Source organism: Mastacembelus armatus, unplaced genomic scaffold, assembly GCF_900324485.2.
Source record: "Mastacembelus armatus unplaced genomic scaffold, fMasArm1.2, whole genome shotgun sequence".
Taxonomy (NCBI): domain Eukaryota; kingdom Metazoa; phylum Chordata; class Actinopteri; order Synbranchiformes; family Mastacembelidae; genus Mastacembelus; species Mastacembelus armatus.
The window spans coordinates 186,305-204,855 of NW_022872881.1; the positions used below are offsets into that span (position 1 = coordinate 186,305).

Below are 18,551 nucleotides of genomic sequence, written 5' to 3' on the forward strand. Positions count from 1 at the left end.
TAACATCTGCAGTGACAAAATAGGATCCTTGTCACCTAGTTCTAAGGCATTTCTCTCTGGCTTTGCTTTGTGCAGGGTGGCCAAAATATGGTAGATGGCTTGGCTCAGGATCTCCAAAATCCATCACTATGGTGCCTCCGATGCCCTCCACACATGGGGTTCCATTCTACCCTCACACAGTTCTTTGGATATCTGCTCACACAGGTTACCAGACATCGGACGCTTGGAACAGCCAGTGTGCAGGGAGTCATCTGTGTTTTTCATGAAGCACGTTAACAACATTGGGCTGTTCATTTCAGGCTCTGTCACATTTAATGTGAATGTGGCCATGACACTCCTTACACTTGCCTCTGATTTCTATGTATCTCTCTGTGGCTGATGGATAGACCTTGGCTCTTTTAAAGGCAAATGTGCAGGGGCTTTTCACTTCCTGCCAAATGTGATGATTTATAACATGCGTCCAGATGCCAGGCTTCAAAATTGTGTATTCCCTTTTTTGTGTTTTACAGATCTTGTTTTTGTATTGAACTGTTTCAGGCATAAATTCAATCCATTTCTGAAATGGAACTTCAAGATCGAAAGTCCAGCAATCTTTTGATCTGGGGGAAAGGGACCCTGGCTCAAAATCAGTGTCATCACTACTGCCACTTGTTTCATTATCACTTTCAAGAGTAAACCCTAAAGCAGTCCAGATGTTGTGTGTATAGAGCCTTTGCAGTGATCTTGTTCTCTAGTTGCTCACTAAGCTCTGTCCAGATGTTTGATCAGCAGTAGCTGTGTTGCCATGTTTGACTGTGGCCTCTTTTGATGAACACAGGACTGTGAAAATGGAATCCCTGTTGACTGCTGGTTTCTTGGGCATCTGGCATAAGCAAAACATAATTACTCACTTAAATAATCCTGACTCCAAAAATGTCATGTATAGTATAAACCTGTATTACTGTATTATCCCTAATATAAGGACAATATGGTAATAATATGTTATATCTTATATTACTGACAATAGAGTAATGTTGATCCCTAATTGCACAACATATTCTAAAACTAACATGGGTCATATGTACAACTGTAATTAGCATTTAATTGCTAGTGATATAAGTGATACAAGTATTAGCAATGTGTTTTTTGTTCAGTAAACATTGGAAATCTTAGCTCACTTGAATTCTGTACCGTTGTTCTTGAAGTTACCCTTACAAAAATTAACCTTTGTTTTAGTATCGTAAGAGTAGTAACCAAGTATCATAACTTTTATTATTTGGCATATTCATTACCGTTTGTACAACAGTTTTACTACAAAAACCATGGCTAACTTATGGTCACCATGGTTTAAACTGACACTGTTAAAACATTGTACTTACATTGGCCAGAAATTTGAGTTTATAACTTTATCAACTTTTCCTCTACTAACTTGATTTTCACAACAGCATCTTGAAGAGTTCATAGACGTTATCCAAGACCAAACATCATGTTTGAGCCTCCCCCATCACTTCACCCCCTGCAGGAGATTTTCTGACATTTTCTGCAGCATCTTCTGGGGCTTCATCCTCTTTCTTAAAAACCACTTTCCACAGGTTTCTGGTCCCCTCTTATCCTCTGATCTTCCTCCAGATCTCTGTGGAAACACAGCAACAGTTTGTGACCCACCTAATTCAAACTATTTAAGAAAGCTGGTGTAATAAAGGGAAACACAGCCAGACAATACAGTGGATTTTATAATGTCCATATTAACGATAGATTCTGATATAAATGTTGATGAATTAAAGCAAATGGAAGCAAAACAAACTGATGTTCAGTGTAAAGAGCTCTGTGCTGCATTAGTGTGTATTACATGATACCAAAACTATCTGCTTTAATAAAAACCTCATTGTTTTCAAGTCTTAGGAAGTTTAAGTCGCATTAAGCAGTTTGATACTCAACTCTTTCTGCGTTTCACCAGGACAAGAATAAGACCAGCAAGGCCAATGGCACTGAGGATCCCGATGTTTATCAAGACACTACAGGGAATTTTGTGGCTGATCTCCCACGTCTTCAGATCTTTTTTCGCTCAGCGTCCTGATTGGTGGTTGAAGCAGAGGGGGCGGGGCTATATACGTCGTCATGCTGAGGTTCCGTTAATGTTCGGTTCTAAACCAGGAAGTACGCGGTTAGCTAATAAAAATAAAGGTTAGCTCTGCATGCTAACACATGCCTAGCTAACGTTAGCTCGGCATGCTAACACCTGCCTAGCTAACATTAGCTCTGCATGCTAACACCTACCTAGCTAACATTAGCTCGGCATGCTAACACATGCCTATCTAACGTTAGCTCGGCATGCTAACACCTGCCGAGCTACCATTAGGTCTGCATGCTAACATTAGCTTGGCATGCTAACACCTGCCGAGCTAACATTAGGTCTGCATGCTAACATTAGCTCGGCATGCTAATACCTACCTAGCTAACATTAGCTCTGCATGCTAACACCTGCCGAGCTAACATTAGTGCTGCATGCTAACATTAGCTCGGCATGCTAACACCTACCTAGCTAACGTTAGCTCTGCATGCTAATACCTGCCTAGCTAACATTAGCTCAGCATGCTAACACATGCCTAGCTGACATTAGCTCGACATGCTAACACATGCCTAGCTAACGTTAGCTCTGCATGCTAACACCTGCCTCGCTAACGTTAGCTCTGCATGCTAATACCTGCCTAGCTAACATTAGCTCGCCATGCTAAGACATGCCTAGCTAACATTAGAGTGACATGCTAACATATGCCTAGCTAACGTTAGCTCGGCATGCTAACACCTGCCGAGCTAACGTCAGCTTAGCGTTAGTCCTTCAGGACATGTTGACTTGAGTCCATCTGGTTTCCTGTGCCGAACATGAGGACTAGGGGTCCGGGGATTTTCCAAGTCCCTGAAATGGGTTTTGCTTGTATGTCACTGCACCGTGTTTCTGTGTTTTAATTTCCACAATAATCACGTGACACTACACAGTAAGCTCATTTGTTCAGAGTGGAAACACAAATCTAAAAGACACATGTGGAACCAGAACCAGAACCAGAACCAGCTGCATGATTGGATCCACCAGAGGAAAGTGACAGAGGCAGCACCAGGACTGTGGAATGAGCTGCCCTTCACATTAGACAGGCCTCCTCATGATCTGTTTTTAAATGTCTTCATGAAACTCCCCTGTCCTCAGTGACCTTTGACAGTCTGAGATGTTGATATTTAGATTTGACCTGTTTTGTGTTTTTAAAAGGGCTCAACAAATACAGTTGCTGTTGTGTGTTTTACTGTCATTTAGCTGAAGCAGTTATTAAATAACTAAATACTGAGATCATCAAAATAATGACAGACTGGGACATGAAGGGACAACAGAGTTTATTGTATATAACAAAGCACATTGAACAACAGAAAGAAGAGAGAAGAAAAACCCAAAGTTAAATAAAATTTGTTTCAGAAAACAGGGTGAAAATAAATAGATGAAGCAGCTGGAAACAAACTTAAAGTGCTTTAAGGAACAGAAGCTGAACATTCAAATCAGTTTCAACACTTGGTTCATTTGTAGTTGCAGCCAATAAAGTGATTTAAATCTCTGTCATGGAATCTGGTGTTAAAGTCCTGACAGTTAAACAACATGAGACTCAACATTACACCACAACACTGTTGCCAACTTTGTCGCTATATTTACCACACTGTACACGACACAAGCAGCGGGTGCTTTTGTGAGCCCCTCCCCGTCCAGAGCGGCAAGTAAATGTAAATGTTAAGTTACTACACTATCACTCTAAAATAAATCATTGTCAACATTTGACTCGCTGCATCAGACGTTCTCAGTCACCTATACCACCTCGTCTACTCTGTGTCTGTGAAGATCTCACAATGTCAGTCAAAACTATACAGTCAAAAATACTCCAGGCTTCAGTCCTAAGTGGAGCTAAAGTTAAGAATAAAAAAAAGAAACAAAAAACAAAAACCACACAAAAAAAAAAAAAAAAAAAAAAAAAAAAAAAATGCACAACCCACCACTGTCTCTTTTAGGTCACTTTGCTTTTCCCAGGCCCAGATAAAGGAGGGTTAGAATACAGGACAAAACTGATTATATGTAATTTGGGTTATTTTGAAAAATAGTCTATTAACTGGCTAAATTTAAAAATTGACAAAAGATCAACTGAAAATACATTTACAGTTCTAAACATATTTACAGTGTCTTTTACTCACTTTTTAGCTCTCCCACAGCATTATTCCTTTCTCCCACAGTGTCCATTACAAATTGACAAGCAACATGACACTTACTCAAATTAGGCGATGACATTTAGCGACTTCTACCGACTTTCAGGACAGCCAATAGCTACTTTCCTTACTGAGGAGTTGGCAACACTGGACCACAAATATTTCAAAGCTACAGTCAAATTCAACACCTGAACAGATTTTTCTCTTTGGTTCATGTTGTGACTTGTAGTGTTTCCTGATAATGCTTCAGCCTCATACTACATTTGTCTTGTGCAAATTTCTTTTAGGTTGTAAGAGTTGCTAATTCTCAAGAAGACAAGAACCAACTGGAGAAATGGGTGGACTCATCTTGAAAAGACCCCAAATGTCATGACCCCTTCAGGTCCTGCAGGTGGCTTCCTGACACAGATCCAACCAGCCAGTGGAGTGAGAATAAAACCAGGGAAATGTGCTGATATTTGCTCGTCTCAGTTAAAAGACGTACAAGCTGCAGTGGAGAAATAGAAGAGTCTGGTTCTGGGTCTTATGAGTCTGAAAACTGTTTAACAGGCTGAAAGTGCAAAAAATAAACAAATAAAAAATAATTACATAAATACATTTATCCTTCATAAAATTCTTGATGAAATCCACCTGACAAAGACCTGATGTCATCGGTTCATTAAAATACAGTCCAGCTTTTTTTTTTTTTTTGGTCCAGTAAAGTCTTTGGCATCTCTAACATCTGGTTTTATTCTCACTCCTCCACCTCGACTCCTCCCAGGGTGTTTCCTGCAGGACTCTCCAGGTTCACACCAGCTCAGGTGCTTCCCTGTTCAGTTCCATCATTTCATGTTCTTCTTCCACTGGCTCTGCTCTTTGGTCCTCTCTTCCTCTGAGCTGCTTCCAGAAATGCTCTGCAAGAAGAAGAACAGGCTAAAGATGAGTGTTAACTCAGGGTCGAGTCCTGTCCAAAGGGAAACCAAACAAATCTGATGGATGTGTTTTCTCTAAACTTTGCTGTTGTATTGTGAAATATTGGAGCAGTGATTTAAATAAGACAGTTTCAAAGGGACGTTTATGAAACAGTTCAGGCACCTGAGACATGACCAGGAGAGACTACTTTAGGCTTAAATTGGATTTATTCAGCTGCTTCATGTTTCACTTGCACTTGTGTATTTTATTGTTATTTTAATAACTAACATCTGGCCAGGGGCCAACACTGGGGCCAACGATATTAATTGATGTTCACTGACCCTGAAATAAAAAAAGTAAATACTGGAGTAAATGTACTGAGTCACACTTGATCACTGAAAGGCAGAAGTCTGTTACTTACGGATCTGTTTACGTTTCAGGATGATGAAGGTGATGATGATGATGATGCCAAGGACAGCACCAACACCAATGAGACCATAACGTCCTCTGGCTGAGAAATGAACCTTTTCATCCTCTGAGAAAACATCAGAAAATGTTGGGAAGAAGGTCAAACTCACAGTAACGTGACTGTTGATCCTCAGACTCTTACAGTCCGACCAAAGTTTGTCAAAGACACGACATTAATTCAAAACATATTTACCAGGCTGGTTTTCCACTGGAGGTGTTGTCGTACTGTTGTTATCATCCTCTCTCCTGTCTGGTGCCTCCGGTTTTACTGTGATCAGATACAAATCTGTTTAAGTATTTTTTCAATGTTTAGGAACCAAGTTATTAATAACCTGACATTTTATTTTCCTATTTTTGATGAACTAAAATGCCCAAATCCTGTACAGTAATAATTCAGCACACTCACCAACTGTGAGGTTGAAAGTGCAGCCAGCCTTCAGTTTGGGGATAAAGCATTTGTATGGTCCACTGTCAGACAGCTGTACCCGGGACAGGTTCAGTCTAATGAGTCCACTGCTCAGGTGCTCCTGGATGAGACTCGTCCTGTTTCTGTACCCCATCATCTGTGGCGGAATCCTGTCCCCAAATGGATACACGTAGACCTCCTCGTCGAGGTCAGCTGTCCTAAAATCCAGTGCGTATGTTGATAAGTTGACTGGGGGATCCAGACGACACTCAAAAGTAACTGTGCCACCTTCTTTGGCTTCCAGTGAAGGGCAATCGACACCAACCTGCCCTGTAGAAAACAAACCATTTATCCTGGAGCTGATTATGTTTGTTTTGATTTATTAACATCTTAAATTGTCCTGTACAGTAATAATTCAGCACCAACTCACCAACAACCTCAGTGTTGGTGACTGTCTATTCAGATGGTTTAAACACCTTTAAGAGACAAGAACCTTTCAGACATTTAATAAACGTCTCTACAACTGTTCTTCTCATCTAAACGTGCAGCTCCACCTCTTTTCACTCTGCTCCAGTTTTAGTCCTTTCACCTGTCCACAAAATAAAAGTCCTTCTGTCATGTGACAAGATTTGCTACACTGAGCACATCCACATCTGTCCTCACCAAACACTCTCACATGTACTGTGATGTGTCCATTGTTATCCTGCTGCTGTCTGGGCATTTTAATAGCCCTGTTCCTACACACACACACACACCACAACACACACCACAACACACACCACAACACACACCACGAAGCAAACATGATCCACTTTAATCTAACAGCAGAGTAATGTGAGGTTGTCTCTGTCACCTGAGGAGATTAGATATGAAATTAGTTGTACATGTTAGTAGATCTGAGCTAATTGTGTTTGGATTGAAAGTAAAGTTTTCATGTTGTTCTGAGCTGCAGAGAGAAATAAGTGTTAAGATGTCGAACAAGAATCCTGACACTAACATTTACTGACATTATCAAATAATCAGGAAATAAAAGCTTCAGATGTTGGTTTAGGACGTCAACAGTCCAAAACCCAAAGATCCTGAATCAACAAAAACATGAGCCTCCTTCTTGGAAAAGAGACTTTAGGTCAACAATCAAAATAAATCACAGTTTATGTTGTTAATCTAAACTAATTGTTGGAGTTTTGCAGCTGCTCAACAAAAACAACAAAGTTAGAAACTAAAGCTCAAACTCTGCCTCAACACTGAAGCTGACAGGCTCTAACAACTGCAACATTTCATTGATTCTCAAGCTGAAAACAAACGTTAAAAACCGAGTTTAAAGTTTTCAAAAGGCTTTAAAAGTTTAACGAGGTGAAAAACAGACACATGTCAGACATTAACACCACAATAACGGTGAGAACTCATGTTTTAGTCAGACTACGTTAGCGACGCAACGTTAAAGACCCGGAACTTACCGGCGGCGACCTGGAGCATTAACGTCACCAACAGTGACATTAGCAGCGTCTCTGACATCGTCCCCTTCACGTTATACGACAGAGAAACAGACGGTATAATAACAGTAACTGCAGATAAACGCGTTTTTAAAAGGAAGTGAAGAGCTGAATGTCCGACGAGGACACGAGCTTTTGAACAGATATTTTCGCGGAAAAACCGAACGAGTGCGCTCAGCCAATCACAGCGCATACTGGCGGAAGTGACGCGTGCTCTCCACCTATCACAGTCAAGAGCCGCTTCCTTATTTCGAGAGGCGTCTTTAACCGGTATGTGGTGCTGTAATAACAACGTTTAACGATGCGGGTTTGGAGTTTAATGGGTACAATAAGGATCAAACTAGATTTTTATATACGCCAAGACAACGAGGACGCTTACCTTCTCTTCTCAGCAGAGTCAACATCAATTAAGGGTCTTCCGTCTGAAAGTATCGTTGTTTATTATCTTTAAATTTTTATTCTACACTTCGTTTCTCTACTTTCTGTTGTTTATTTAGTAATGAATGTTTATCTTCATGTGCCTTCAGTTAACATTGGACTAATTTGTGTATTAGCCTGCGAGTAGTGTTCCCTGGGGCGTTAGTGTGGGCTGTTACAATCATCAGTCCAAAAAACATCTTGTGACCATCATATATCAAAGACTATGTCACTTTGTACAGTGAAGCTGTCGGTGCTGTAGAAACAATACACCGGCAGCTCAGTGGCAGCAATGTGGTCTCTTTGGTCCCTGCCTGTGGGCTGTCTGGTCCCAGTGATTTGAGGTCCGTGCCACCAATAGGACAGACCAGACTTGGGGCTCCAACCCCTGCTGCCTGTAGAGTCTCTCAGTCTGTAACATTAGAGCTGCAGCCTCACGCCAAAAGTTTATATTTACATTCATAAACCCCCAACTCCCACATTAGACTTGATCTACTTTCACTACAGCCACAATACACATTACTGTAGTACTCATGCTGCTGTATGTTCATTTCAAAGTACTACACTGTATATCAACCAGTGTGTGCAGTAGTTTTTGCCTGAGATGATGAAGTTCTGCATCACTTTTGGTTTCTCTGTGAACTTCACGTTTTTGAACGACCAGGACGTGGATTATCAGTATCAGTTGTTCTATCGGGTCCAAATACGCCCTGGGACTATTTTCCTACGAGGTCACGACACAACCAAAGGATAAAAGCAGCTACTGCACATTTGACTGTGCAGGCACCAAGCATGTTAATAATTCTTCTATCAAATGATCCGTCCCTTCTCTACATCAAACATTTCTACTGAGAACGTCCATCTAGTTCCCTAACAAACACATCAACCTCATGAACAGCACTGAGCTACAGGGCTCAGTCAAACTACAGTCAAACTACAGTCAGCACTAAATAAGAAACAGGACATTAAAGTGTAAATACAAATGTACCTGGTGCAGCAGCTTCTCCCAGCAGACCACATGCTGCAGCTTCTTCACTCTCCCTTCACTCACTGTCTGATCTGCTGCTGCAGTTTCGCGGGGTTAAAACCCCCGACGAGTCTCATTGGATGATACAGACGCATGACGTTCTTATGGCGGGAATGACACCCCCGCTCACAAAATAGTGCTCACGTTATTTCACATCGCTGCCACTAGTGGGCACTACTGTAACTCTTCTTCTTCTTTTCCTTTCGGCTGCTCCCTTCAGGGGTCTCCACAGCCAATCATCTGCCTCCATTTAACCCTATCCTCTGTATCCTCCTCACCCACACCAACTATCCTCATGTCCTCCTTCACTACATCCAAGAACTGAGGGGTGCTATGAACAAAGAACTTTTACAGAGGCGAGAGAGACACATGTAGTGACATAAGTCACGTCTCATTTTGGAGGCTGCGTAATGACGCAGGTTGTAGTGTTGAATTGCAGCATAATGAGCGTCCTCTGATGATTGTTCTCATGTGCTAATATGTTCTAACAATGTTCTGTTACATTTGTTTACTTGATCAAAATGTCATACAACGTTGGGAGACGTGTGTGTGTGTGTGTGGGGGAGGTGTCTTTTACAACACTGTACTTTTATAATACTGTAAAACATGACGGCCAAGTGTTTAAAAAATAATAAATGGAAAACCTACTGTAATGCCCCGCTAAATTCACAGCCAGCAGACGTTCTTTTGTTTGGTTTGACCTCTATGAGCTTTTTGTATTTTGGAAGAGGTGACGTTAACGTTACGCTGCTGCTGTGAGGGCCCGACATTAATTTCGATAGAGAACCTCCGGTTTCTTGGGCCGGTGTGACATGATGACTAGGGGTCCGGGGATTTTCCAAGGCCCTGAAATGGGTTTTGCTTGTATGTCACTGCACCGTCCTGATGTGTTTTCGTTCCCACAATCATCACGTGACACTACACCTGAAGCACCTAAAAGTAAATAACTAAATACTGAGCTCATCAAAATAATGACTGAGACTGGGACATGAAGGGACAACAGAGTTTATTGTATATAACAAAGCACATTGAACAACAGAAAGAAGAGAAAGAAGAAAAACCCAAAGTTAAATAAAACTTGTTTCAGAAAACAAGGTGAAAATAAATAGATGAAGCAGCTGGAAACAAACTTAAAGTGCTTTAAAGAACAGAAGCTGAATATTCAAATCAGTTTCAACACTTGGTTCATTTGTAGTTGCAGCCAATAAAGTGATTTAAATCTCTGTCATGGAATCTGGTGTTAAAGTCTTGACAGTTAAACAACATAAGTCTCAACATTACACCACAAATGTTTCAAAGCTACAGTCAAATTCAACACCTGAACAGATTTTTCTCTTTGGTTCATGTTGTGACTTGTAGTGTTTCCTGATAATGCTTCAGCCTCATACTACATTTGTCTTGTGCAAATTTCTTTTAGGTTGTAAGAGTTGCTAATTCTCAAGAAGACAAGAACCAACTGGAGAAATGGGTGGACTCATCTTGAAAAGACCCCAAATGTCATGACCCCTTCAGGTCCTGCAGGTGGCTTCCTGACACAGATCCAACCAGCCAGTGGAGTGAGAATAAAACCAGGAAAATGTGCTGATATTTGCTCGTCCCAGTTAAAAGACGTACAAGCTCCAGTGGAGAAATAGAAGAGTCTGGTTCTGGGTCTTATGAGTCTGAAAACTGTTTAACAGGCTGAAAGTGCAATAAATAAATACAAAATAATTACATAAATACATTTATCCTTCATAAAATTCTTGATGAAATCCACCTGACAAAGACCTGATGTCATCGGTTCATTAAAATACAGTCCAGCTTTTTTTTTTTTTTGGTCCAGTAAAGTCTTTGGCATCTCTAACATCTGGTTTTATTCTCACTCCTCCACCTCGACTCCTCCCAGGGTGTTTCCTGCAGGACTCTCCAGGTTCACACCAGCTCAGGTGCTTCCCTGTTCAGCATCTTCATTTCATGTTCTTCTTCCACTGGCTCTGCTCTTTGGTCCTCTCTTCCTCTGAGCTGATTCCAGAAATGCTCTGCAAGAAGAAGAACAGGCTAAAGATGAGTGTTAACTCAGGGTCGAGTCCTGTCCAAAGGGAAACCAAACAAATCTGATGGATGTGTTTTCTCTAAACTTTGCTGTTGTATTGTGAGATATTGGAGCAGTGATTTAAATAAGACAGTTTCAAAGGGACGTTTATGAAACAGTTCAGGCACCTGAGACATGACCAGGAGAGACTACTTTAGGCTTAAATTGGATTTATTCAGCTGCTTCATGTTTCACTTGCACTTGTGTGTTTTATTGTTATTTTAATAACTAACATCTGGCCTGGGGAGAACATTTATAAGTGTTGGGGCCAACACTGGGGCCAACACTGGGGCCAACACTGGGGCCAACACTGGGGCCAACACTGGGGCCAATGATATTAAGGTGATGATGATGATGATGATGATGATGCCAAGGACAGCACCAACACCAATGAGACCATAACGTCCTCTGGCTGAGAAATGAACCTTTTCATCCTCTGAGAAAACATCAAACATCATGTTGGGAAGAAGGTCAAACTCACAGTAACGTGACTGTTGATTCTCAGACTCTTACAGTCCGACCAAAGTTTGTCAAAGACACGACATTAATTCAAAACATATTTACCAGGCTGGTTTTCCACTGGAGGTGTTGTCGTACTGTTGTTATCATCCTCTCTCCTGTCTGGTGCCTCCGGTTTTACTGTGATCAGATACAAATCTGTTTAAGTATTTTTTCAAAGATGAACATCTTGTTTAGGAACAAAATTCTTCATTATCCTGGAGTTGATTATGTTTGTTTTGATTTATTAACATCTAAAAATGTCCTGTACAGTAATAATTCAGCACCAACTCACCAACACTGAGGTCAAAGGTACAGTGGGCCTTCAGTTGTGGGATATGGATCTTGTAGAGTCCACTGTCAGACAGCTGCACTGGGGAGATCTGTAGTTTCACGATTCCTCTTTTCAGGTCTTCATCACTGAGACTTATCCTGCTGCTGTTGTGATCAGGATCAACCTCTCCAGATCGATGGACGAGGAGCACCTCATAGGGGTCGACTTTACTGAACTCCACTGTTTTATTGTTCAAGTTGACTGGAGGATCCACATGACACTTAGTAACAGCCCTGTCACCTGCTGCAGCCTTGATCAGTGGAGTCGGGCAAATGAGCCGATACTGTCCTGTGGAAACAATCGATCCATTCAGATGGTTTAAACACCTTTAAGAGACAAAATCCTTCCAGACATTTAATAAACGTCTCTACAACTGTTCTTCTCATCTAAACGTGCAGCTCCACCTCTTTTCAACAGCAGAGTAATGTGAGGTTGTCTCTGTCACCTGAGGAGATTAGATATGAAATTAGTTGTACATGTTAGTAGATCTGAGCTAATTGTGTTTGGATTGAAAGTAAAGTTTTCATGTTGTTCTGAGCTGCAGAGAGAAATAAGTGTCAAGATGTCAAACAAGAATCCTGCATCTAACATTTACTGACATTATCAAATAATCAGGAAATTAGTTCATGAATTAGAGAAATATAGATTTATGTTGTTAATCTAAACTAATTGTTGGAGTTTTGCAGCTGCTCAACAAAAACAACAAAGTTAGAAACTAAAGCTCAAACTCTGCCTCAACACTGAAGCTGACAGGCTCTAACAACTGCAACATTTCATTGATTCTCAAGCTGAAAACAAACGTTAAAAACCGAGTTTAAAGTTTTCAAAAGGTTTAAAGTTTAACGAGGTGAGAAACAGACACATGTCAGACATTAACACCACAATAACGGTGAGAACTCATGTTTTAGTCAGACTACGTTAGCGACGCAACGTTAAAGACCCGGAACTTACCGGCGGCGACCTGGAGCATTAACATCAACAGTGACATTAGCAGCGTCTCTGACATCGCACTACATGGAAATACTCAGCTATAAAGTACAAATACCTCAGAACTGGACTGAAGTGCAGTACTTGAGGACATTTATTTTCCACCATTGATCAGAATCAGAATCAGAATCAGAATGAGCTTTATTGCCAAGTAAGGAATTTGTTTAGGTACAGGGGGGGGGACTCCAGTGCAAACAGACATAAATACAAATGCTACAAAGGATCAAACAGTGAACATAAATGCTACAGAAAACTAAAAAGAAAAATGTACAGATAATAAAAAGTAAACAAATTACAGATAACGTTATGACCCAAACAAGTCCAGTGTGCTTACAAAAGGTGCAACCTGTAGACCGTAGTAAGGGGAACTAATTGGTGTGCAAAGAGCAAACAGGTGCCAGTGTCATAGTGCAGGTGGTAGGAGGGAATGGTGGAGAGCTACGAGTTTAGGAGTTGGACGGCCTGAGGGAAGAAGCCTCCTTTGTGCCGGGCTGTCTTGATGTTTGGAGCTCTGAAGCTCCGGCCAGAGGGTAAGAGCTGGAAGAGGTGGTGGCTCAGGTGGGTGGTGTCCAGACTGATCCTCTGAGCTCTTTTTCTCACTCTGGAGGTGAACAGGTCTTGGAGGGTGGGCAGGGGAACACCGATGATGTAACTTATATCTCCTAACATGAATCAGTTTTATTAGACTTTAGTTCCAAACCTGTAATGTGGTGTTAGGGTTGTTATGACGACCACAGAAACTTGAATGAAACTTTAATAGACTTAAATATATATATGTTATATAGAACACAAGTACTGACACATTACATTCAGCAGTCAACACTGTATGTTTCATGTTTGCTGCTGCTGGTGGGCTCACATTCAGAAATGACTGTTCACATCTGGAGTCCCTGAATTGGAAGGTGATGCTTAAACACTGACACATATAGAGGAAGGGTAAACAGTGACCTTTGACCCCTGAGTGTGACACAGATCACAGGATGCTGTGATTGGTCGGTCCATTTCCTGTACCGTCCACTGTCTGACAGCTGTGCTGAGAACATCTGCAGCTCCATATTTCCCACACTCAGGTCTTCACGGCTGAGCCTCGTCCTGTTTCTGTACTGCTCCAGCTGATCAATGTCATTGATCATCCTGCTTCGATAAGAGAAGACCACCTTGCTGTCGTTAACCCTCGTCCAGTCCACTGTGAGGTCAGACAGGTCGAGTCCAGGATCCAGGAGACACGGGAGACGCACATCTTCACCTATTTCTGCTTCGATTGGCTCATTTGGACAAAGGATCCGAGCTGCTTCTGGGGAAACAACATTTAGACAACTCATACAAACTGTGTCATATTCAATCAGAGACGACTTAACTAGATGTTTTAAGGCTCTGGGACATTGAGCCAAGTTATTGGTCTGTGTTCAACCAACTGACTGAAGTTTCAACAAGAGCAGCAGCAGAAATAACTCATTTGACTGGTGAGTGTCCTGGTTTACAGCGCCTCTAGTGGCCACAGGCAGTCATTGCATTTGACTAAAGTCAACTGGTGTCAGAGTACACACACACACACACACACACACACACACACACACACACACACACACACACACCATGTGCCCATCTACAGTAAAAACAATCACCACAGTAGGACCTAATACCTTGGTCAGACTTGTCTACGTGTTTATACATTGTGAAAGTGTTTTCTCTAGACTATAACGTTACTGATGTTATTGACGTGGACTACACAGGAAATAAAATCAGTCTAATGATGATAGAAAGATTTTCTGCTGCAGACACTTCACCACTGTAAAAACCTCCAGTTTCCTTCTAACCAAAATCCAGTATCTTGTTCCTGAATGAGTTTTTCTGCTCAGACTCCATTTATTTCACTCATGTGGATGATGTTTTAAAGCTGATCATCTTTCTGCGCTACAAACCCAGTATGAGCAGTAAAATACAGCAGGACATTCTCTGGTCTCCAAAAGTGATTAAAACTAGAATGATCATAAACTTACCGGTCACAGCGTCTGTAAATGTTACAATCAGCAGAAGAGTCAACATCATGTCTGTGTCTGTGTCTGTCAGTGAAAAGCCCGTGGGCTCTTTTATACAGTCAGTGGAGTCACAGCACATGATGATCCAGCCCACATGATGATCCAGCCCACATGATGATCCAGCCCACATGATGATCCAGCCCACCAGGTAAAGAAATTCGGTTTAGGGCACAAGTCCAGCCCACATGATGATCCAGCCCACCAGGTAAAGAAATTCGGTTTAGGGCACAAGTCCAGCCCACATGATGATCCAGCCCACATGATGATCCCGCCCACATGATGATCCACACGGTGACAATCTCCGTACAGGGCACAAATCCAGTCCACACGGTGACAGATCCCGGGTCAGGTCAGATAAAGTCCCCACAGTAGGACCTAATGCTACTCTCACACTTCCTACGTGTTTCTACGTTTCTATGTCTATGTATCTCTGGACTATAACGTTAATGATGTGGGCTACACAGGAACTATAAGTTTTAAAGCTGATCATCTTTCTGCGCTACAAACCCAGTATGAGCAGTAAAATACAGCAGGACATTCTCTGGTCTCCAAAAGTGATTAAAACTAGAATGATCATAAACTTACCGGTCACAGCGTCTGTAAATGTTACAATCAGCAGAAGAGTCAACATCATGTCTGTGTCTGTCTGTGTCTGTGTCTGTCTGTGTCTGTGTCTGTGTCTGTGTGAGCTGCTCCTGTGTCTGTCGGTGAAAAGCCTTTTATACGTGACGTCACAATACATAGAGGCGGGGTCACAGTGAAGGTGGGGCATGTGAAACTGCTCAGTTGCTTTGACATAACAGTTTCTTCTTTTATCATACTGTAAAACATGACCACCAAGTGTTTAACAAACCTGAATGAAATCACAAACACGGCAACATGATCCCTGAAGTGCCATCACACGGGGACATGACAATCTGGAACATGCTCCCATTCCTGAAGTGATCAGCACCTCCTTGCTGCTATAGCCTTAACAGCTGGAACAGCTCAATCATGCTCTTCCTCATCTGTGAAGAGGGGCCCCCAGAGGCCAGAGCTTGTAAACAGGGGCCCAGACAGTAACTTCCATACAAATCACAAGTGTGAAATCTAATCTAAAATCCCCTACCTTACTCTACCCTAAACTACAAAATAAAAGCAGGCCACTCTCTTTGACAAAGGCCATGATACTGTCTAACATGTAGAGACTGAAAATGTGTTTCTGCCTCAGATATAAAATCAAGAATCAGCTTTGATCATGAACTTACCGGTTGCAGAGTTTGCGAAAGGAAGAATGACCAAAGAAGTCCAAAGTCCCATCACCGACTGTAGAAAAGGAGCCAGACTTTTAGTGTGAAACTCAAACTCCCTGCACTTGCTGTTTATCTGTGTCTGGTGCGAGGAGTTTGTAGTGTAGTGCAACACACACACACACACACACTCTGGGTGATAAACCCAACCCACCGGGGAATCCCCTGTGACGTATGAGCCGAGTGGATCTCACCAGTTTATTGAAGATGTGCCGGAAACGGAAGTCGCTTGAGCCCGGTCGGGCTTTTCACAATTAAAGCATATGGTTTGCTATCGGAGAGCTCTTAATGTGGTGAATACATGAAATGTCAGTGACCACAGATGTATTAGGAAGCATGAATGGCTGTTATTAGATATTAACGCTGGATCTTGGATATCTTGCAGATACAGTGGGTACGAAAAGTATTCAGACCCCTTTAAATTTTTCACTCTTTGTGTCATTGCAGCCATTTGCCAAAATCAAAAAAGTTCATTTTATTTCTCATTAATGTACACTCAGCACCCCATCTTGACAGAAAAAAAACAGAAATGTAGAAATTTTTGCAAATTTATTAAAAAAGAAAAACAAATATCACATGGTCATAAGTATTCAGACCCTGTGCTCAGTATTGAGTAGAAGCACCCTTTTGAGCTAGTACAGCCATGAGTCTTCTTGGGAACGATGCAACAAGTTTTTCACACCTGGATTTGGGGATCCTCTGCCATTCTTCCTTGCAGATCCTCTCCAGTTCTGTCAGGTTGGATGGTGAACGTTGGTGGACAGCCATTTTCAGGTCTCTCCAGAGATGCTCAATTGGGTTTAGGTCCTGGCTCTGGCTGGGCCAGTCAAGAACGGTCACAGAGTTGTTCCGAAGCCACTGCTTTGTTATTTTAGCTGTGTGCTTAGGGTCATTGTCCTGTTGAAAGGTGAACCTTCGGCCCAGTCTGAGGTCCTGAGCACTCTGGAAGAGGTTTTCTTCCAGGATATCTCTGTACTTGGCCGAATTCATCTTTCCTTCAATTGCAACCAGTCGTCCTGTCCCTGCAGCTGAAAAACACCCCCACAACATGATGCTCCCACCACCATGTTTCACTGTAGGGATTGTATTGGGCAGGTGATGAGCAGTGCCTGGTTTTCTCCACACATACCGCTTAGAATTAACGCCAAAAAGTTCAATCTTGGTCTCATCAGACCAGAGAATCTTATTTCTCATAGTCTGGGAGTCCTTCATGTGTCTTTTGGCAAACTCTATGCAGGCTTTCATGTGTCTTGCACTGAGGAGAGGCTTCCATCGGGCCACTCTGCCATAAAGCCCCGACTGGTGGAGGGCTGCAGTGATTGTTGACTTTGTGGAACTTTCTCCCATCTCCCTACTGCATCTCTGGAGCTCAGCCACAGTGATCTTTGGGTTCTTCTTTACCTCTCTCACCAAGGCTCTTCTCCCACGATTGCTCAGTTTGGCTGGACGGCCAGGTCTAGGAAGAGTTCTGGTCGTCCCAAACTTTTTCCATTTGAGGATTATGGAGGCCACTGTGCTCTTAGGAACCTTGAGTGCTGCAGAAATTCTTTTGTAACTTTGGCCAGATCTGTGCCTTGCCACAATTCTGTCTCTGAGCTCCTTGGGCAGTTCCTTCGACCTCATGATTCTCATTTGCTCTGACATGCACTGCGAGCTGTAAGGTCTTATATAGACAGGTGTGTGCCTTTCCTAATCAAGTCCAATCAGTTTAATTAAACACAGCTGCACTCCAATGAAGGAGCAGAACCATCTCAAGGAGGATCAGAAGAAATGGACAGCATGTGAGTTAAATATGAGTGTCACTGCAAAGGGTCTGAATACTTATGACCATGTGATATTTCAGTTTTTCTTTTTTAATAAATTTGCAAAAATTTCTACATTTCTGTTTTTTTCTGTCAAGATGGGGTGCTGAGTGTACATTAATGAGAAATAAAATGAAGTTTTTTGATTTTGGCAAATGGCTGCAATGACACAAAGAGTGAAAAATTTAAAGGGGTCTGAATACTTTCCGTACCCACTGTATGTCTTATTATGTATGTAATTTATTTAGGCTGTTGAATGTGCTCTACTAAACATCTGGATGTGAAACAGTTTGACCACAAACTTCATATGTCAGTTTTTTATGGTGGAAATGTTTTGACCTGTATTCTCACAGAAGAAACACACACTATATGTTTTATATGAGATACAACTAATGCAAGTGTTTACAAAAACAAACTCTTGTGTCCATCTAACTAATTTACACACAACCATAGACTAATATGCACACACGTTTACCACCACTACAAATACTCCAAGGATCCAGTACAACCAGTAAAATGAAGTTTTCTTCCAACCAAAAAGTGAGTCCAGCCAATATCTTGTTCCTGACATGAGACTGTCAAGTCTGACTCAGCCTGTCCCTGTCCTGCTGTGC

At 41.8% G+C, this 18,551-nt stretch overlaps 2 protein-coding genes and 1 long non-coding RNA gene across 3 annotated transcripts in view; all 3 read right to left on the reverse strand.

Annotated features, from left to right (window-relative positions):
- The window catches only part of LOC113132366 (uncharacterized), a 30,180-nt gene extending 22,685 nt beyond the window's left edge, over positions 1–7,495 (reverse strand). Inside the window, exon 1 of the mRNA XM_026310358.1 lies at positions 7,438–7,495. Within this exon, the coding sequence (XP_026166143.1) occupies positions 7,438–7,495 (58 nt within the window). The remainder of the gene's footprint in view (positions 1–7,437) is intronic.
- A 3,846-nt stretch (positions 7,496–11,341) lies between these two features.
- LOC113132370 (uncharacterized) lies at positions 11,342–11,918 on the reverse strand. Its single transcript, XR_003295891.2, has 3 exons — positions 11,782–11,918; positions 11,553–11,627; positions 11,342–11,424 (listed from the first exon to the last, which is right to left on the reverse strand). It is a non-coding gene; the product is annotated as an uncharacterized LOC113132370 (long non-coding RNA).
- Positions 11,919–13,061: 1,143 nt separating this feature from the next.
- Positions 13,062–14,931, reverse strand: LOC113132367 (myelin-oligodendrocyte glycoprotein-like). The gene is made up of 2 exons (XM_026310359.2): positions 14,808–14,931; positions 13,062–14,101 (listed from the first exon to the last, which is right to left on the reverse strand). The coding sequence occupies exons 1-2, from the start codon at positions 14,923–14,925 to the stop codon at positions 13,683–13,685; spliced, it is 537 nt and encodes a 178-aa protein (XP_026166144.2). The 5' UTR covers positions 14,926–14,931; the 3' UTR covers positions 13,062–13,682.
- Between the last annotated feature and the right edge of the window lie 3,620 nt (positions 14,932–18,551).